This window comes from Corapipo altera, unplaced genomic scaffold (genome assembly GCF_003945725.1).
Source record: "Corapipo altera isolate COAL_440 unplaced genomic scaffold, ASM394572v1 51, whole genome shotgun sequence".
NCBI lineage: Eukaryota > Metazoa > Chordata > Aves > Passeriformes > Pipridae > Corapipo > Corapipo altera.
In genome coordinates, this window is record NW_020884892.1 from 10,169,723 (window position 1) to 10,191,976 (window position 22,254).

Below are 22,254 nucleotides of genomic sequence, written 5' to 3' on the forward strand. Positions count from 1 at the left end.
CCTCACTGGACTGTGAAAAAAATCTGCCTTGGTGGATCACATCAATCTTTTCTGTGGTCTGGAGGATGAGCAAAGTAATTGTTAGTAATTGTTTTTTTCTTTTACGTAGGTAAATATGTTCTAGAGGAGTTAGATAACAGTAAGTGAATATGATCTAGGAAAGAGAATTTTTTTAGTGTCTTAAGACACACTGATATAAATATAAAGCACAGAATCATTTCTGATTTTTAAGTTCCTATAGTCTGTCCTGACTTGCAGATGTAGGTATTGTAGTGCTTGCAGAGATCACTCGTCTTTTACAAATATTTGGATGTTTTTAAAAATCCCAAGGAGGAGGCCAACTTTTTGGCCTTTGCTTTAATTCTGTACCAAGGAATTGCTGTAACTTAGGCTCAAAGTTTTCAATTAAGACTCTGGGGTATAAGGTGAATGAATTTTCAGAAGGTATTGTGGTTAAAGAACCCTTTACCTTCTCTGGGAGCTTGAGCGAGTTTCCCCTGAGAGGCTTTGCAGGCTGATCTGTAGCTGGTAGAAACTGGCAGTTCTGATTCCTTCCCTGGCTCCCCACCCTTTCCTTCTAAGCCAAGCAAGAGTAAAAGGGCAGCTTTTATTTTAGCTTTACATTGTAGTTTAGGTTTCTGTTCAGGTCTGTCAAACATTACATCACAGTATCTGAGCAAAGTTCTTTTGCACATGGGAACTTAGGACCATTAATTACAAGTAGCACTACAAGTAGCACAGTTACACAAGAATATAAATGCGAAGGTGGGCTAGTCTCATGAAGGGGAAGTTGCCTCAGGATCCACACATTTTAAAATTGCCATGCATGCCAAGAAGGTTGTTAAGGTTATTGTCTATGTGAGTGCTGAAACTGTAAAAATTTAGGCGGAAAACAAACTACTGCTGTAGTTCTAAATGGGCATTTCTGTGGTATAGTTTGTTTTATTTTTTCTCTGAATGCTTTTCTTATTCCACTGTCATTAGTCCACATCTCATTATATACTCGTAGAGAGTACATTCCTCTTGCTTGTTAGGATGATGTAGGTGGTAACTTGCAGTAGTACAAAGGGCTGAAGGAGAGATAATCAGCTGGATAAGTCATTACTCTGTGCAGAGAATGACTTGCTGACTTGCTGCATACAGCTTAGTTATCCCACATTCTTTAAGACATAAAATGTTGTAGGAATTGAAAATGTAAAAGAAAAACTTTAACTTGCTTGCCTAGAAATGAAAAAAAGGTATGGTCGAATGATGAATACCTGATAAAAGCTTTTAAGTTGAAGGTCTTGGATGACACAGTGAGCCTGGTGGAGCACAATTCAACACAGTAGCCTGAACTAAATAGTCTTATACAGTGCTGCATTTCTCTCATTTTCTTTCTCAAATATCTCACCCTGAATCCATGTCAATGGTTCATTTGCTATGGTCTGACATAGCTCTGGTTACCACATGGCACTTCTCAGCAGTTTGTGCTAAATGTTTGAAACATTGGGTACTTCTTTCCTAAGCAGTGTTTCTCTTTCTTGTGTTTTATTTCCCAGCTATCCATTGCAATCTGAATCCAAATGGTATTGATCATCCTGTCCCCACAGAAGGTATTAATCTGCAACTCGAAGGTGAAGGAGTTGAATCACCCTCAGTTAAGAACACTAGTGCTCCAAAAGGGCCTGAGTCAAAAGAGACACCTAAGAGACAAGTGGAGCCAGAAATATCTAAGGTGGGTAGGACTGGATTCTTATTTATTTTGGGGAGTCTTAAAGAATCCAGGCTTCTTGAAGTCCTGGCTGCTGCTTAAAAAGCATTTATAATTCTGTTAAAGACATAAAAAGGTGCAAAAGTAACAGTCTGAGGAAGTGGGTGTTACAGAAGCAAAGTATTGCCATGGAGTTCTCGCACACGCACATCTTGGACACTGACCTATTTTATTTTTCTCTAAATGAAGATAATTAAAATACTGGAATCGCTCTTTTTCAGGCACTATGGAGACTTTTTTTTCCAAATGACTTGGGTAACAATCAGCATGGCAACAGATATGTTTTTCTTGAGTGGTTTTTTTTTTTTTGTTTGCTTATTTACTTTTTCCTAGGGCAGGTAAAGGAAGAGAAAGGTTCTGTGGATATATGAGAATTTTTATAGGGATGACTGATTTTAATAAACGCTTAACTTATTTTAGGTAAAATACTAGGCCAGTTCTTCCGTGTCTGATATGATGGTGAACAAACATAGTTCAGAGGTGAATTCCTAAAAACAAATGTAGCATCTGTTCTTATTCATAAGCTGCTGCTTTTTGTTTGAGTGCAGCAGACATGACTACCAAGTGCAGGTGAATGTGTGTGCTCCAGATACTTTGGGTATAGGACAAAAATGTGTCATATTAGATACATTTTTAACTAGAATGAAAAGTAGAACGTTATAAAAATAATTGTGAGAGATTCTTTAAAAGCTTTATCAGCCTTTTTGATCTTTAAAAGCTTAAAACCTTTTGGTTTGAGGGTGATTTCTGCACAGTGGAAAATCAAGTTTTTACTGAATCTGACACTTTTAGAGTTAATAGAGCAAATAAAGTGAGTGTCTTTTTTTTAACGTTCAAAAAAGGCAATAGAAATTATTTCAATGACTGAACAAGTAGAAGTATTTCCTAACGCCAACAGTACAATAAATCTAACAAGTAATACACATATGGTTGTGACATATTTCACTTTTAAAATAAAATGTTTTGAGCAGTAGCCTTGACAATAAAGGCTTGGTATGAATTCTCCATTCTGATTTTTATCTAAAATATCTAGTTTTAAATTAATATAATTTACAGTCATTCATTCTGACTTAATTCATCCAACTAGATCCACTACAGTTTGGCAATAATTAAAATCACTGCTACTTTTGCAGTGTATTTGGTGGCCATTATGAAGCATGTTGCTGATTTCTCTTGAACCCTTGGAGAACAGGTTTGTGCTTATGTGCTTTGAGTTATCCGTTTGGTAACAAGACCACCAAATTTTGGATGGGCTTTGAGACAAAGCTCAGCTATTAATTTATTTACCCAGCTTTTCACAGAGAAAGACAAGCTAACCCTGCTCATGTTTCAACATCAGCAGATGAAAATCTGCCCTATATTGAAAACTGAGGAGGTGTGTTAAACTTGGAGCAGATCTTACAAGCTTGGGAGTGAAGAAGCTAAATGATGCAATCGGAAATGGGCTCATGTGTAGTTGACATGGCACACAGTCATATCAAACTTGTCTTTGCTTGCAAAAGACTTATCCTAATGAAAAATCAGAATGAAATATATCAGTGATTTAATGTTATAGAGCATGTTTTCCACTGTCTGAGCTGTAATCGTTGGACTGATGAATAGAAAACAGGTTGTCCTTGGTGTGGAGACCACTGGGGAAGAGGGGAAGCATAGTGATCTCAAGGTAGTGAAATCCACTATTGGTTTCCCACATTTGATTGCAGTAACTTTATTGAGAAATTTGGGCATGCTTCACATTTAAAAACAAACAAACCAACTGAATTTTTGCTTGATGAAATAAGCTTGGGACACTAGTATCAAGCTAGTGGAATGGACTATTTTTCTGAATGTATTGCTGCCTTGTTAGTAACTTTGTCTTTTATGTGTTGTATTAATTTAATTTAATGACGTTTTTCATCTGAATTCATATGTTATAGCCTGAGGTGACCTGTCTTTTCTGGCTAGCTCTGCCTTAAATTTAAAAATTTTATTGCTTTATCCTCTAAAATGTAAATAAAGAGTTGGATTTTAACTTGTGTGGCTTTAAGAGTTGAATTAAGCTGTCGTTATGAAACTTAATCCATGCAATCATATCTGTACAGTGGAAAGATGAGCAGGAATAGAGGAAAGTATTGTAAATAAAACATTGTGGACAGAGCCATTTGTTTTGTAATTCCTCATTGCTCAGATGTTTTTAAAAAGATTTCTTTGCAATCCTAGGTATCCAAATAATATTAACACATATCTCATATCCACAGTAGTGAGACTTACATTGCACAAAGCAATGCAATATATTGAATATAATTTAAGATGCCTTCTAGACCCTCTTCTCTGCTTTCAGCTTTCTAATTTGTCTTCATGGAGACCACTTCCAGCACTTCCAACGATGAATGGTTTTGCTGTCCAAAGAAACAAACAAAATCTCCTTTATAATGAAATGTGTCCTACTTTTTCTGTCCTCAGCTATAGAATTACAGAACAGTAGTAACTCATGGGTTACAGATAGATTTAAATTTCCTTTTTATGCATCTACTGTAATGTAAATATGGGAGTAAAAGTATCTGTTTCTGTATTTGGGATACAGACAACAGAAGGTGTAGTGTGAGTGAAGGATCACTCATTTATTAGTTCCTGATGAGTGTGGAATCTAAGTTTTATGGGCTGACTGAGGTAGAATTTTAATGGAAAATGGAACAGTGATCTTAGCCTCCCTCAGCTGGTTCTCTAAGGAACCACCTTGTTACAAATATAAGCAAGTCCAGAAAAGGCCAAGGTTATTATTATCTAAACTGATGTGCATAATCCAGTCAGACTCTGATAATGTACAGGATATAATACAAATTAGGAAAATAGATGAAGTGTAAAAATACTTCCGTTTTTATTTCTATATATCAATATACACATTTTCTTGTTCAGTAATTGATTTTTCAGCATTTATGGTATATAAAAACAGGCAGTTGAGTGGTTAGTTTTACAGAGTGGAAAAATTCCTTGTACAAGGCAAGAATGGTTTCTAATATAGAAATATATTCTAATATATTTTAAAATATAAATTATTTCTTTAACACCACCTACATCTAACCTCTGTTATGTGTGTTTTGTGGAATTCTTATCTTTTTTTCATTAAAATTCTACTTCTGGCTCTTATGTCTGCTCTGCTTGGTTTTAATATTATAGTTACAGAGTAGAGTTCTGTTAAAAAAAAACAAACAAAAAGTTTTGTTATACTTTTGGAGTCCTGTACTTCTCTGAGTATGGCTTTAACAGAAGGTGACTTTTCTAACAAGGTTCAGAAAATGATCTCTTATAGAAGTATTAATTTTATCAAGGCCTCCCACGTGTTGCACTCACAAAGCCCTGTTCATTATGAGCGTGAGACCCAAACCTGGTCTGTCACTTGTTAGATTATTTATTCAGGGAGTTTTGAGATCTAAGTAGGGTGTGCATATCTGGTGACACACTTTGTCTCATTATGTGGTAGCAGTAGTAGCAAGTAATAAAGGCTTCCTAATGGCAACCACTGCAGTTAGACTTTTTATCTTTTATTGCAGGTTTTTTTATCCAACTCAGGACAAATTAACAGTCCTTTAAAATGTTCATGAAAACTATGAAAAGTAAAAAAAAAAAAAAACCAACTGGTAAAAGAAGTGAGAAGCTTTTGTCTTGTCTTCTGTTGCTAAGTGCTATACAGACACAAGTAGACTATACTTTTTGTTGCGGTGTAGCTCATTAATTCCTTTGGTTACTTTTGCTTTCTTAAAAAAAATACTTTTTTTCAAACTGACACCCAACAATGCTAAAGGGCTGTTGAACTCAGTAACCAGAGGATGGTCTTACTGGTCCCAGTTCAGCACTGACTGGGGTGGAAACAGCTCCTATGGCTTCCCTGGGAGTGGAGCTCTGCTCTGATTGGAAAGTATTTGGGGTATGTGTGTTAAGTGTGTGATGAAAAGTCCAAGCACAAAAGAATGAGGCTTTTAAATAGTAAGGGTGTTACAGAATTCTTAGAAATATAAAAGTTTTGTCAGTTATTTAAATTAAAAAATGTCCTGGTGCCTCATTGTGTGATTATTAGTAATGCACAATAATTAGTGTGCTTGCTTCTATCTTCATTTTCAATAGACTCTTTCTTTCATGTGTTGCATAGTTGGAAGTATCCATGCTGTCTTGTTTCAGGTATCTAAATATGGTGCTGAGACATTCAATGTGTATGTATCTCTTCCTCTCTCAGCCTGTCATTCACAATTGTGACCTCTGGCTGAAGCCTAAAGTTTCAGAACCCTGCAGTAAATAAACCTCTTATCCTGAGCTGTGAAACAGGAGTGCTGGGTGACTCTGTACATTTCAAGCAGCTGAGACTGATGTTTTGTTTATTGCTCAGGGATTTCACTGGTGTGAATGAAGTGCTGGAGTAACCCTCCCTGTAGTGCAAAATATAGCTGCTTAGTTCAGAATCCACATTCTCATGAGCCAGAAAAACAAGAAACATCTCTCTCTGTTGGGGTCCTGTAAACCAGCTTATCACAGGAGAACAAATGTCTGATTCGGAATCCAAGTGTGTTCTTGCTGTAGCATGTTTTTCACCATTGCTGTATCATCCATTATGTTATAAATAGTGTAATATGAAAGCCCACATTCTTGCAGCGAGGTTTCTTCATTCAGCATAAAAGATCTGGCTTCTCCTGTTCATCTTGTTCACCTTGACTGCATGTCTGGGGGTTCTGAAAAATATCTGCCCTGACAGCAGCCACACAGAAGTGGGAGATCTCACCCGACTTGGTTTGTAGTGCTCTGTCCAGGACAGTGAGGGGAAAGAAAGGCAGCTGCAAAGGACCATTATTCGTGTGCTTCTCCTTTGCCCCCCATCACCAAGTGGGATTATTTTCCTGTTGCTTTTCTCCCCATAAGAAGTGAAAATAATTAGTTCAGTGGAATACTTAGCTTTTTAGATGTGTATAAGTAGAACAGGTGAAATCTACTCACAAAGACAGTATCGATTGACCTTAATGGATCCTTTATGAAATTCACCTGTTGTACAGGTGCTCTATCTATGCATGTTCTACCTATCACTTCAGTCCATCAGGTGGTAATAGGAAGAGGGATTTCTCTTAGGCTTTTTGCAGTTGGACTATGACTTTCAGAAGAAAATGAAGGATGAGAATATTTTCAGTAGCTGCTGCACACAGTGCTGGCATGTGAAGCATATCAAGGTGTTGGCCTGTGGGAAGAGGTGCAGTCTGTGACCCTGCAGTGTGCTCGGGGCTGCACAAATGCACAGCAGTGCAGTGGCTTCTGCTGCAGGGAGGGACTGCAGTCCTTGTATAGGGCTGGCCTGAGCAGATGGTTACAAAGAGGCAGCTGAGAGAGCATAAGGAGGGAAGCATAGTCTGATCTGGCTCCTGTCGTCCTGTGAAAGCTATCAATGTGAAATTTGTGTTCTTTCCCATTACACTAGTGTGAAAAGGAGCAGCAATTGCAGTACATATTAGCAAACATAAGCAGTAAAAAGCTGTGGTAGTACTCTAGAAATAAGTAGGATGTCAGTACTATACACACATATAGACACGGACACCTTATTTAAAAGAACTTCTCTTGAGGGAAAAAGAAATATAGATAAAAAGATGGAGCAGCTTTTAGAGGAAAAAGCAATTCCATACAACGTGTGGATGCATAATGTACTTACAGTGCCAGTTCTGCTGCTTGCCTCATTGTGAAGCTGCTCAACAAAGCCATCCAAACTCTCTGCTTCCACTTTGAAGCTACTTTAAGGGCTTCATAGAGATTGCTTCAAAAATAAAGCAGTATTATATCCCCAACACAGCTACCTTGTTGAGAAAGGAAAATATAGAATTGTCTGGTCAAGAAAATAATAGCATTCTGATTAGAGGGATTACAAAATGTTCTACAGAACCAATTTAGCCTTTAAAATGGGAAAGCAGTTTAATGCTCCACTGCTGGCACTGCAGGTCTGCAAATGGTGCATCTCACCTGAGTTAGAACAATAATTGCATTAATCTGCCACATGTGGTTGCCACTTGCCAAACTGATGGGCAGTTGCTGCAGTCATCATAGAATCATAGAATGATTTGGGTTGTAAGGAACCTTTAAAGATCATCTAGTTCCAACCCACATGCTGTGAGCAGGGGCAGTTTCCACTAGACCAGGTTGCTCAGAGCTCCATCCAACCTGGCCTTGAACACTTCTGGGGATGGAGCATCCACAAATTCTCTTGGCCACCTGTGCCAGTGCCTTACCACCCTCACAGAGAATGTCTTCCTAATATCTAATCTAAACCTACTCTCGTTCAATTTGTAAGCTATTCCCCCTTGTCCTGTCACTACATGTCCTTGAAAAAGTTCCTCTCCATCTTCCTTGTAGGCTTCCTTCAGGTATTGGCAGGCTACAATTAAGTCACCCAGAGCCTTCTCTTTTCCAGGCTGAACAATTCCAGTTCTCTCAGCCTTCCCTCGTAGGAGAGATGCTCCATCCTGCTAATCATCAGCCCTCCTCTGGACTCGCTCCAACAGGTCCATGTAATTCCTGTGCTGGGGACCCTAGAGCTGGATGCAGTACCCAAGGAGGAGGTCTCACAAGAGTGGAGTAGAGGGGCAGAATGACCTCTGCCCTTTTCTTTAGAAGTGGGAACTTTTTTTCCTTTCCACTTTGAAAAATAATATAATTGTGGAGCACTGGGAGTGAGAAGTGTCACAGTCGTAAAAGGGGTATGGGACTGTAGTAGCCTTGATAATGTCTGAAAGGAGTTTCTTGTATTATCAGTGCTAAGGAGGGAAAGGATTTCATTAGAAGTCTGGAAAAGGGTGGCCGGGGCAGAGTGGAGTGTGTCTTTCCCTGAGTTGCTGTGGGTAGAGTTCAGTTTGCTACTTAAATTACAAGTAGCTAGGTGTGTAAACTCCTCTTAGATTTGGTGGAGATCTGGTCAGTGCGCTCAGAGGAGCATAGAGAGGGATCAGACTCCACCTGAAGTGAGCACCGCTCAGCTGAACTTGTCTGCACTTTAGGGACTGCTTTGACACTTGAATTTCGGTATTTGGATCTGGAACTCGGTTCTTTCCTCTACCCTACTAGCTAACCTCTGCATTTGATGTTGAAATGGTTATCCATGTCTGATAGAGGTGAGACCTTGCATTAGGAGACTGTATTTCAGAAGCTGCATTTACCTCAAAAATCATACTTGGAACAATTAGGATAGACTACTCCCATATATTTGGCTATGTTCAAGATGATATTCTGGCAAGGAAATAGATAATTAGGACCAGTTAAAACTGCTCTCTCAATAGAAATCTGAGATTTGGAATAAATTTGCTGACAAAATTTTGTCTTTTGCATGTATATGTATGTAAAATTGATTGTCCAGGTCAGAGTGTCCAAGAATGACAAATGCAGCAGTACATTTGCTGCCTGTTCCCGTTCCTCTCCATGGGACAGATTCTCCAGCTGTTTTCCATGGGTAGTTGTAAGAGCCTGCACTGATGTCTGTGTCATGCCTCTGATTTTGATTGGAAGCATTTGGTGGATGGAGACTGAAGTGAACTGGGATTTGGCTCTGAGAGGCCTCTAGGCACTGCAGAAACACCAACAATAATGACCTCTGAAATCAAGGAGACTTTTCTGTATTCTTTCATTTCATACTATGCAAATACCAGTTCTTTTTAGCTGTTTCTGAGTGTGGACTTCAGTCAGAAGTGTTTTGGTTTTATCTCTGTTCTACAGTCAGCTGTAGATTACTGTGTAGCGGATGTGCCACTGCAGGGAGCAGGGAAACAACTCCCAAATGTTAAAGCAGATATTTTATATGATGCTGTGTATCATCCGCAGGGCAAGCAGAAGGTAAGGTGAATGTTCTGTTTAATGAGAGACAATTCTTCCCTTTTCCTCTTCAGTTTTTTTTACCAACTCATTTGTAAGTAGCATGGGGTTTCCTTGGCTGTGATGCCATTAAGTGAAACTCTGATATAGTGATTCAGCCTGGGGATGGCTTTTAGTGCTTGTGTCCTACTTTTAGTACTTTTATGCTTCTAGTTATGTTGATGAGGTGCTTTTATATTGTCATTAATTGCTCTGGGCGTTTGCAGAGTTAGTTCAAAACTAAGAATGATGTCCAAGTGTGACAGACTTAAACTGAAAGAAGTGTTGCAAGTTTGCAATGAGAGGGCAGAGGGAGTGGGGAAGCAGTACAACAGCATGTTTCTTTGAATTTGGGAGGTGTTAATGTGCAGCTGAGGCCTTCGGCACTTGTGTTAAGGAAACTTTCCTGTCTGACCATCCAGGACCCACTCTGTCAGTCACACTTGCACCACCTGAGCTGAGTCTGAGGCCCTTTTGCAGCTATACTCACCACACTCACACAGTCAGACAAGGTTTTCTTACGGGCTCGACCCCAGGTTTCCCATAACAGAGTCTCAGATGTCTGGATCTTTAAAATAACTTAATTATAGTGCAGTAACAGACTAACAGCTTGAGCTGGTGCCTACAAGGAGGGATCCTGAACAAAGGAATGCCTGGACTTTTGTACCCTCACAGTCTAAGTGTGAGACAGTTGGGTCCTCAGATCCTGCTGTCTCTGAGTATCTGGTCACCTGGAAGGTTCCACAGGTCCCTGTGCCCTTTGTTGTGCAAAGGGTTGGTGCCAGTTTTCAGCCTCTTGCCTCTGGCTCCCGCTGCCCAGAGCTCAACGTGCAGCTCTCACTGCAGCTGCACCCCAAGCTACTGGCGCTGAACACTTGGAAAAGACAAATACTGCTGGTGATAGTGGCATGAAACCTCACAAGTAAATTCCCTTTAAGAGATTACGAAATGTGAATCCAATTCTGTCAACAAATCAACATTTTAAGACAAGAAAATAGATTACTTTCTGGTTTTAGGCTGTTTACTTATTTTGAGCTTTTGAACTAGCTCTTCTTCTGTTTGTGGAAACTTGTGATGTTTTCCTATTCTCTGAGTATTCCAACTGCCATCTTCATTATGCCTTCCCTGTGAGACCCTGCAGACCAATACATAGCCATCTTCTGCCCACCAGTTCAGTCTTCCCTAGAGCCTCTATCTTTTCTCCTCATCTACACCCTTATGGAGACCAAAGAGTTCTCTAGAGTCAGAGGTAACTGACCAGTTAAGACTGATGTAATATTCAATCTTTGTAAAGTGTTACCTGAAATGGGAGATGCTCGTCCTGGTCCCTATGCTGCAGTGCTGCTAAAGCCCACCACCTCTACCTGCTTCAGACTGAATAACAAGCAGAATCTGCTTAGGGCTTCCCATCAGTCTGACTGAGTGTGCAGTGGAAGAAGCTCAACATGGGTTTGAGGCAGCCATGCCCATCTTATGTCCCTCAACAGCTCACAGGTGTGACCCTTCTTGCAACCTCAAGAGCTGCAACACTAGAAGCAGGTGGAGTGTGCAGCCCGGGCTGCTGGGGAGGGGGAGCAAGGCCACCATTTTGGGTTACAGGAAGCTGTTATATTGGACATTATTGCCAACATGAACATTGTGTTTCCTGCTCACACAACTGCTAGCAATCACTAACATGGTCTGGAGCATCAATTCTTTCATCTCCCTAACCTTCGAGTTTCATACCCAGAGATCATAGTTATTACTGGTAGGGGCTGTTGTCAGAAGATGTACTTGACGGAAAGAATATTTCTAATTCTACCAATGTCTAGGAATTAATATTGTGATGATGCATCAAGCTGCACTTCTAGGGTTAAATGTGTCCTCGATGTGCATATCTAAAAATAGAAAACCTTCAGCACTGAACAAGGTAGAGTTACTGCATATCTTGAGGCCTTTTTTCGGTTCTTAACATAGAGAATCTCATAAGTGGGTATTATGTTCTGCCAATTTTCCTTTTTTCTCTAATGTCTATAAGTGCATCCATCAACTACTGATGACTTTGCTGACCTAGACACCCTCTACTTTTTTTACCTTTTTTTCCTTGCTTTAAACAAAAGCGTGACAATAGAGTCTGTACCTAATGGTTTTAGAACTGCTGTTAATTCATCTTTCATTCAAGGCTGATTGCTTTCAATCTTGGCAGTATGCTTTAGATTGCAAAAGATTTTGTGAATGTGTTTTCATTATTAAAGGGTAGATGTGACTGAACTTCAGCACACCTATGCTGAAAATATAGTCTTTTGTCTAAATAAAGCTTGTGTATAGGTTTGAAGATGTATTTTTAAATAATCAATTTTTTTATTGACTAAATAGAAAAACTGTTTCTGGAGATGAAAACTATCACAATCATGTGTTCTCATTCAGATATAAGGCTATCTCATACTTACTTATCTTTTAGTAAGTCGGAATTCTTGCTTTTTTTCAGGTTTGTTTTAAAAAACAAATAGCTTAATTGTCAACATTTCAGCATTAGGTGGTAATATGTGAAGTTGCTGAGGAAAACTGAGATTGTTATTCCATGTACTAAGCTTTCCTGAAATTGAACTTGAAAATTAAGGTATCTTCTCTATCTATGGCAAAGGGATGACAAATATAACTGGGTCATTGTTGATGAAATTCTTACTTAACTCTTTTCTTCATGTTTATAATCATCTTTCTCCCATATCCCTCTGCCATGGTTAGGTTTTTTTTTCTGGATTTGTGGATTTTCATCTGTTGTTGTGTCGCCATCCTCCCCACTTTTTTTTTTTTTTTTTTTTTTGTCTTACAAACCTGGTTCCCATCAGGATCTTGCAAAGACTTCTACAAGGCTGGAGGGGAGACAGAATGCAGTGGAATTGTGTGTCCTAGCTGAACTGAGCTGATGATGGAGCACCGCAGTTAATGCAGTAGCACATTTCAGTCCCCAGCCCCTACCTGCTCTCATTTGATTGAGTTGACAGCTCAGCTCTGACTTGATCAATTTATCATCCACCTGAATTATTTCACTCTGGCTTTCATTAGTGATAGAGTACTCTGTACTAGTTGGTTAAGAGCAACTAGTGAGAACTGTCCCCTTTGGCAGTGTTTCCTTGTTAATTTGGCTTATTTTAAACACTTTGCCATGCTGGCAGTAGTTAAGGAGAGTATTGCTTTGCTGCTTTTGTGCTGAGACAAAACTCTGTGGAAGTGCAGTCTAAATAGAGCTGGAGGGAGACTAAATCAGATTAGGAGGGAAGAACAGGGGATATCAATCTAAGAGTAGTAACGTAAATAACCAAGCTTTACCAACTGCTTTGGTTTGTCCTAATGTATAAGAGATGAGAATTGGATGATCTTACAGTGAAATGTTACGAACAGTTTTTGTTCAGAGGAATGTAGCAGCCCTTTCCATCCAGTGATACAATCATCTGAACAATATAATGGGGAACAGTGAAGTTATCCATCTCATAGCCTTCAATATATGATTGAGCTCAAAGTATCAAAAGAAAAAGCCAAGGAAAGCGTAGGCTGCCTGCAGGGATAGTAGGTGAATGATGGAGATCGGACAAGGGAGCAAAGTATGTGCAGCAAAAGGGAATTTGACTGCAGAGGATGAAATATAGTGCAAAGGAAGAATAATTTCTAGGACCAGTCTGAATATCCCACTGTATTTATAAATCTTAGAATTTTCTGAGAAGGAGGTAAAACCAGGAAATTGTTGCTGCTGCATGCAAATACACCAGAAGAATAAAACTGCTGTGCTGACATGAGCAAGTAGGACTATGAAACAGGACAGAACTTGAAACTTTCCTACCCAAGTTAAAGTTCCTCTCATAATTTTATTAGTGGGTATTAATCTACCACATATATAAACAGATTGACTGAAACCTCTCCCTTAGCAAAGCTCCTATCATTTGTTTTTCTTTTAATCCTGGTCTAAATAGATTGACAAGGATTATTGTGTAAGAACAGTAAATTGAGTTTCAGTGACCTTTGGAATCACCATGAAATGTAAAAATGTAAGTGATGAGCTTAGGTGTGTTACTGATGTTTGAATCAGTGAAGCAACACAAAGCATACATGCATACATGAATATTTCTTCTCTGCTTTCACTTTTGAGACTAATTATCATGTGTGGTTTTTATGATTGTTAGTAAGCCTGTAAGACCAGTGAATTTTGACCAATTTGTTAGAAAAGTTATTCTGATTTACTGTTTCTATCCTCTTGAAGCATGTATGTATATAAAAAAATTTTGCTCTTACTGTGTTACAACACAAATCTTGCACAGTAAGGAATTGTGATATTGCTAGCAAGTACTTTCAAACGATGTGCCAGAGTAGTTCAGTGCATCTCTATTGTGTGTGATGCCTGGGTTCAGAAGTGATTAAGATGTTATATAGCATTTGCAAAGGTTATTTCTGATAATACTAGCCAAGAGAATTTGTGGATATTGATAATATTTTGTTGTCTGTCAGGAAACAGCCTTTTCTTATGTGCACCTGCTAATAATTTTGTGTAGTAAAATAATAAAAGGTTATAGTATTGTGTTCAAAGAAATAAAATGGCAGCAGGATAAAACTGAGGAATAAACCTCCACCTCCATGTAATCTCCTCCATGAGAACACAAAGATATCTCATCTTATGAAGTAAGCCTTTAAGGAGGTTATTGTTTCTCATCTAGAGACAGTTCAAAAGTGTTTGACTTCAGTGAAAAATCCTTGTTGACTAAGGAGGTTTTAGAAATATCCTCATAAACAGCTGATAGTAACATTTTAATTTGTAATTGTAAGGTGGTGGTACAGGAGATTTGTACAAGAGGTGAGCAGCTCCATGTGGGAAGCTTCAGTCACAATGTGAAGTGAGAGAGAAATGGGAAGGTGGAGGGGCTGACTGCTGGAACTGTGCTACTGCATCTTGGAGCAATTGGGCTGTCTGGTGAGCTATGAGCAGGAGAGCAGCTTAAATGGCATAGCTGAGACAGGGCAAGTGAGAAAGAGTATGTAAAAGTATTACCCATCTCTAAGAGAAAGCTGAATTCCTTAAAAGCTAGATTATCTGGAAGGCCCATGCATTACCTTGCAACACTGTCTGGGGCTGTCAAAGTGCTGCCTGTCAGTAGATGGTGCTCTTTATATCAGATAATTACTCATGCTGCCTGTGTTTGGCCGTGTTTTCATGTAAAAGGTCTGGTAACATTCTTTAACAGTTCATTTCACTGAATTCTGATGTCTGGGAGATTAGAAAACGGAGGCTTTTGAGGGACTGCCAAAAAAAAAAAGAAAAAGGAAAGAAAAAAGTGTTGAGTAGATTCCTTTGAAAACATCTTCCATCCTGGAATTTTTTCAACAACTTCTTTTTCTTGTGTACGTGCACTGTTTTGACTTTGTACAAATTCAGAAGCTTCCAGCATAAAAACCTTGAACAGACTTTGTGGATTGGAGAATATATAGCAGACTAATTCAATTTGGCAATTGACCTCTAAAGCACTGCAATAACGTGGTCTAAAATAAAACTGCAAAGCAGATTTGTCAAGTCATTTGCGATTTTTAAATTTTCTTTTGCATATTAACTTTGTAGTTTTACCTGCTGTTTCTGGATAGATAGGAATGAGCTTATTTCTAAATGTAATGCTTCTTAGAAAGGCTTAAATGAATCAATGCAATTGTGAATTTTACCTGGAGTCATTTATTCATCAGTAGTTGGATGGATATAAAAAGCTGCATAAAAATGATTTCCTTATTAATGTGGTTGGAGTATTACTGGACCTGTCTACATTTTTTATTATTCAGAAAATATGCCAGCTCTGAAGGAAAAGAAGTTAAATGTGTTAATTGTGTAAAAATATCATGTGCCAAAGGCTGCTCTTGAGCCAAAAGCCCTGATCTGGGCAGCAGAACAGGATGGCAGACCTAACAGGGAATTTGAGATGCTTAAAGTTATGTGTAGTTTTATGTCGTGGTTTATGGAACATCAACTACTTAACCAAGAGTTAAATTTTGGCTTGTGAGGTGAATTTGCCCCTGGAGTGAATCTTGAGAACTGCCTGCTGTTCACTGCCTGACACTACTGGTCTTTGCAAACAGAAACTGAAGCATTAGCGTGAATTTTTCATGTAATCTTCAACTGCAAGCAAATGGTCCAGGAAAGAGAAGGGAACCGAGTTCCTTTCAGAAATTTAATTAAAATATTTCTAGTTCTTATTCAGGGCCAGTTTATCTTCCCAGCACATTGATTTAGTTATCCCTTCACAGATCTCTCTCCAGAAAGGATATATATTGTATGCACTCAACACATTACAGCAGATAAATATCGTTCCTCACTATGCTTACTTTACCTTCTCTCAGCCCTTTTCTCACATTCATCTTATGACCCAAGTTCCTTGTATTTAGGCCAGGTGGGCGTAATATTTTTATTGAAAGCCTGAATGCCACATTTCTGCATTCTCACATCTCATAGGAAGATGTTGCTGGGACATTCTGGGCTGTAATTGGGGTGTATTTTTTAGTGTTACTTGGAACCGAAGATGCAAATCTTCACTGGCATTCTTGCCCTGCTTAGCCTCCCTATGGTACCTGCTGGACATTCCTGGGAGGGTCCTATTTTCCCATGAATGGCCTGATCTAGGAGGTAGATTTCCCCCCCCCTCATCCCTCTTGCCCCTGCCCTTGAATCAAGTCCCATCTGTGTGTGCTTTATAACTCCAAATCTTCAGGTTTTTGAGCAGAGACAGTGCTGCTGTTACCTCCTTCTGTTTCCTTTTATAGGACAAGCTTCTGACCCTTTTTTTGCTTTCAAGTTTATTTCCTGTACTACAAGAAGAGATGCTTCCTATGAGTGAGATGTCTCCTGCTGGCCTGGGCTGGCCTTGATATGAATATGCAACTTGTGCTCTGTGGTTTTTTTCTGTATCTTCTTGTTGGCTAGCTTGGGCTGCTTCCTAGGCAGGAGGGGGTGGCCTTTGTGGATCTCAGTTTGAGGCCTTCTTGCTTTCTCTAAGAAAGGGGATAAATGGGCATTGTAGTGCTTAAGTTCTTTTTATGAATATAGGACTTCATAAGGATGATAACTGAATACAGGAATTCCTTTATTAGGGGGAAAAGACTAGTTTCTCAAAAGTAATTAGCAAGAAATTACATTGATGTCAAAAGTGCCCTGCTTGTTTTGAAAAGTAATGGATCTGCTGTCTAGATATTTATTTGAGAAATACATTATGACTTTCTGCATACAGGCATTGCAGTGCTATTGCATGAATCTGATGGTTAGGCTAATCTGCCTCTTCTATCAACATTTACCTTTTTTCTCCTGCTTTTGCTGGAAGTGGAAGCAATGTCTTCTTGGGAAGGAAGAGGCTGACCTGTCAGCTGAGGCTCAGAGACCTTTTCTTACTCACAGTCAGGTACACGTCTGGCCTATGAAGTAGTTCTCAAAATGTACTTGGCTCAAGAGAACATAGTTAAGAGTCAACTGGCAAAGATATCTAGAAAACTTTCATTGCTGTTAAGGTATAAGATGCTTTGGCTGCTGCACCTGCTTTCTGCATATGAATGAGCCTATCCATAAAGACTGAAAGTTGGCATGGAAAGGTTATACTACTTCTTACACTATAAGCCTCTTAATTGGCACATCTGCTGGAAACAAAGGTGCCAAAAATGTGATTCACTAGGAAGGAGTAAACCTTGTAAGAAAGCAACCTGTCATTATTTAATAGGGATTAAGATCCTCTCAGGATGTTAGATGTTCTCCTTGTACAAATGCACTGTTGTTGATCTGATGGTGGAATTAACCTCACTACTTGCTAATGCTGAAGTAACAGCTTCTTTTATAGCTCCTATCATATAGAAGTGCTTCACTGTCTGTGTCTTTAAGATGAAAAAATGGACTGTACCTTTCACCTCTTGACTTACAGCAGCTATTAAATAATACACAGGGAGTACTCAAACCTGAGGTTGTGACATGTTGAGTATCTTCTCAGCAGAACACTGTAATTAAAAATGGAAGGATTGAGGTGTGGTCTCTGCTGGACAGATTTACTATGTCAGGGTAACTCCATCAGTAAATACCAAGAATAAAAAAAAAAAATCTACCGGTGTCATTAATGGCAAGAGAAAGGTACACTGCCTCAGCAAAAGCCATACTGTGCCATAGATGTGTATTTCTTTAAAAAGCATGTCACAGAAAAGTCACATAACCCCTACTGACACTCACAGGTACATGTTTCTGAGGTCAGGCTTAGCCTGTATTTGAACAGTCTTTTTATTAGAGTACCCTGAATGTTTAGAAACATTTGTGTTGCTACTAATGTTACCTAAAGTCTCTAGAAATGGTACTGCTCTCTGCAACCTCGGTTGCATTTTTCCAGTCTAGTTTGGGTATTGGATTCTGTTACTGCTACAGGCTGTATTTTAGGTAATAAATTCTTCTATGTGACCTTTTCTAAATAAGTACGTGAGAAATTCCAAGAAAATCAGTGTACCTACTTATATACCTGCTTTGTATTTATATTAATGGAATTCCTGATAAGCAGTCTCAATTTAGTTCAACTGTAGATATAGCTGCCTAAGACGTAACTTGCAGAAGTGCCCGGATTGGTTTAAAAAAAAAAAGAAGGCAAAAATGGGAATGGAGACTCATTTGTAATTGTTGATTTGATACTACAGGTAGGTTTTGGGTTATATTTTTAATTTTTATTTTAATCTAGATGTGGAGAAAATATTTTTTACAAATACTGAACTCTCAAATTGCAATTTCAGTTGCTCGGACAGAATTTCTGAGTTCAGGAGAAACTATTGGGAAACAGGGAGCTATGTTTCATCACTGTTTTAGTTATTACATGTTCCTGTTTGCTTTCCTGTATGTACCTGAATGGATTTGAACTTACAGCTTTCTCCAAGATGGGGCACTCTCTTGTGGCTGCTACCAGTCTGAACAGAGTATTCTGTGATGAAGACTTATGCCATAAATCTTCTTCACAGTGGGTGTAGTACTTAGTCCTTGAGACAGGATAAAAGATGAGCTAACCTGCAAGTTATGTGTACCATGTCGAAGGTGAATGTCTTGAATTTTTATTTTTGCTGAGATGGATGGTTAAGTGCAGTAAACATGTGCTAGTAGTAAAGTGTAGTTAATTACTTGTTTTAAGTTGCTATTAATCCAGCACTGTTAATTAAAATTCATTCTGTTTCTTTGCCTGAGTAGCAGTAAGAAGCAGGCTAGAGAAGTTCAAGGAGGAACCTTTTCTCTTCATAGCTGCACAGGGCACCAGCCGTGTGAACTGAAATTATTCTCCAGATCTATACAGGATACAGACTAAGTTTCTGTTCCTAAAACCAGGAGGATTTGTGTTTACTTGTGACAACGGTAGTCTGTGATATAAGATAGTGAGCCAGACTTGGACAGGTTTGAATTGTCTCGGGTGGAGAAGGGAAATCAGAGTTACATCAATGAAGAAGTATCAAACAACTGACATATCTTGCGAAGTAGGAACCCTCACCCCGACAGAGCAACTCTCCCCCTCTGCATTTTCTTGGCAAATATCCAAAAGCACATGTTTAATTTTTTGACTGGAAGGAGTCTTTTGCGGTGAGTGAAATGGATCTTTAGTTTGGCAAGATTAAAAATGCAGTTTTTTTAGATGAAGTGAATTTTAAAAGATTACACTCTTTGATTTGGATTTGGCTGTCAAAACCTAAAATTCATGGTGCTCCTGGCCCTATTTGTGATTTTATTGCTGGCCTGTCTATTCCAGTTGTGACTTTCATGATTTTTGATAGCAATTAGAATGATGTCAGGCAGGATTCTTGACAATGCTGAGGAATGCTCTGTCTTCTTTCTCATTTTGACACTTCAGTTCTTCACAGTTTGCTCATAGTGCCACTGCCATTTATATCAACATCGGCCTCTGCCAGTCATGATTCTTGCTTTCAGAGTGGGATATCTCATTGAAAGAGAGTACTCTCATGGGAAACATGTCACCTTATTAGTGTTTTGATACTATCTTTATCCTGATTAGGACAATGCTCAGTAATATCTTTTTGGGCAACTTTATCCTTTCCTGTTGATGGTTAATACTTGTGACAGCCTCATTATATTTCATAATTTGTTTCTCCTATCCCCCCATCTCCCCCTTGCAGCCTGTTTGTAGTACACCTCTTTGTGGCACTGGTACAGAAGGTACTGGATTGGGTCAATCACGGAGTTGCTTGAAAGCCAGGTAAAACCTCCCTCTTTGTTCATCAGTCTTTAAGGAAGTGGTGGTGCTACACTGATTTGAGACCCTGGGGCAGAAGTTTCTGCCTATGCAGAACTGTCTTTAAACACCATCAGAGCATTCTCTTGGCAGGGTCAGCCATTTATAGCAGTGCGTTGGAGGCAACAAAGAGCAGCTGCTGACTGACTGGGGCCTTGGCAGTGTGAAAAGGAGGAAACTGTTAGTGAGAGATGGGACACTGTGGAGCGCTCCTGCTACCATAGGAGGGAGGCTCTTGTAGAAGCAGCATTTGTTCCTCTGCCTTTCCTCCAGAGAGTGGAAGGATAGGAGTAGAAAATCTACTTTACAGGACCTTTTCCACTTCTTTTGTACCTTCCAGAGGACCCCTGGTGGTCTAGTGGTTAGGATGCGGCGCTCTCACCGCCAGGGCCCGGGTTTGATTCCCGGGCAGATGGAGCTCGTCAGCCCTGTAAGACCATCCATCTAAGAGAAGGTCACTCTAAACAAACCTAGGTCCTGAGGACCTCACTGCCACTGTCCAAGCTTGCTCAGCCCTGGCAGATGAACCTTAGGATTAAAGGGTGGGCTCAGTTCAGTGCACACTGTGTCTCACCTAAAAAAAAAAAAAATCCACTGCGCAGGCTCGAAGGGTAATGACCTTTCCCAAATCTTTGTTCGCAAAGACTGGCCATGAATGAATGTACCTTCCATGACTTCCCTGCCAGTCTCCAGTCTTTCCCTTTCTTGATCCTGTTCACCTTGTGCTTGGAGTCCTGAGCTGGTGCTGCTCAGGTGTCCTCATCTCCTTCTCTAACTCTCTTCTCTCCCCCACAATGTCAGAAGTCTGTCCCCATCTGTGCAGTGACTGAATTGAGGGGGCAGTGATATCTCTGTGGATCCAGTTTCTTTCCTGGGACTTCAAGGGTGTTTGAATAAACTTGTTGTCATTGAGGATGTGGTTCTCCTGGATCCTTGGGTACCTTTTCGTTTGTGCTCCTGCAAGAGACAGCGAGCTGGCTGCACCGAGTTGCTTCTCTTAAAAACCCAATATATTCTTAAAATGTGGATTTAGGTAAACCAGAAGGCGTTACAGCTCCGATCCTTCTGCTGACCAGTGGTGGGAAACAATACCCTCTTGTGTGTACTTGTAACTGATCTTGTCTTTTGTGGGATCCTGTGTGTGGACCCTGATATGAGGCAGCACAATGTGCCAGCAGACCAAACCACATGTAGGACGGCACGTGTGGGAGAGACGAGGGAAGGACTGGGTTTGTGGGCTCTGTGCTGCTTCCAGCACCAGCTCTGGTGGCAATGCTCTGAATGTCAGGCTGCATTGATAGATGTGAGTGCCCTGGGAGCTGCACAGCCTCCAAGTCTTGCTCATGCTCTCTGCTATGCTCAGGAGGTAGCAGGTTATGCCAACAAGTTGCATTTTGCATCTTGCCATGTGGAACAAGTAAGTTTGGACTGCAAATGTGAGACACAAGCTTGCAGCTCAGGGAATGCAGGGTGCTAGCTGACCACAGCAGCACAATTTGGCAGTTTTGTTAGGTCTCCCATGTCTCTATAGGTTTCATTTAAAGTGGACATTGAGTGCTGATGAGTCATAGATGTATGATTTGCATGATAACTGCCATAGTGTCTCTCTTTTAGTCCTTTCTGGGTGGCATTAGGGTTTATGTCTGGACTAAATCAAAGTTGGGGGAAAGCTGGCCTTTAAAGTGTGCTTTAAACTAAATTGCAATGATATTTTTAAATTATATTTGCCATGCTGAATTTTTGTTTTTCACAGTGACTTAAGTAATAAATTAGAATGGACTGTTTGAATTTCTGATCCAATTAAAGTTTTAAATGTTTAATCTCTTATCAATATAAAAGAGTTATTTTATCAACTCAAATCCTACAGTATTTCCCTTAGTTTGTTTTTTTTTTTTTAATAAACATGTTTCCTTTGGTTTGTCACTTTCATCTCTTCTTAGTATTACAATTCTCAGCATCACAGATGGGAACCCAATACAACAGAGGTTTCAGGTTTTTTATGGCGTGTCTGCTTATTACTGTAATTCTCATTTGTCTTTACTGCAAAAATCTGTAAGTATAAACTATTTGACTACCTGAGAAAGTGTATTTCTAAACCAAAATGTGTCCTTTCCAGGTTTTTCAATATTTTAAGATAACACATTCACAAGCCTGGTTCTTTTCTTCTTTCCAGAACTCGAAGCCAGCATTTATCTTAGCCATTGATTCTGAATTCTGTATAGTCACTTTAATGTTGGGGAAGTAATTTGGAATATATGAAAAATATTCTTATTTTCTCAGCTTTAGAAATATAACCCAAACATGTTCTAAAAAAATCATGTTTTTGAAATTCTTACTGGGCATTCCTGTTCCAGCTACTTCTTGGCATAAAACGATGAAAATGATGCTGTTAGTCTTGCTTCCAGA

The 22,254-nt window shown here is 39.4% G+C and overlaps 1 protein-coding gene across 5 annotated transcripts in view; it reads left to right on the forward strand.

The window, feature by feature from the left end:
* SAMD12 (sterile alpha motif domain containing 12) overlaps positions 1-22,254 on the forward strand; it is a 179,630-nt gene that overhangs the window by 16,650 nt on the left and 140,726 nt on the right. For all 5 annotated transcript variants that reach the window (XM_027645538.1, XM_027645535.1, XM_027645536.1 and 2 more), the window contains exon 2: positions 1,542-1,717. In XM_027645538.1, the coding sequence (XP_027501339.1) occupies positions 1,542-1,717 (176 nt within the window). The remainder of the gene's footprint in view (positions 1-1,541; positions 1,718-22,254) is intronic.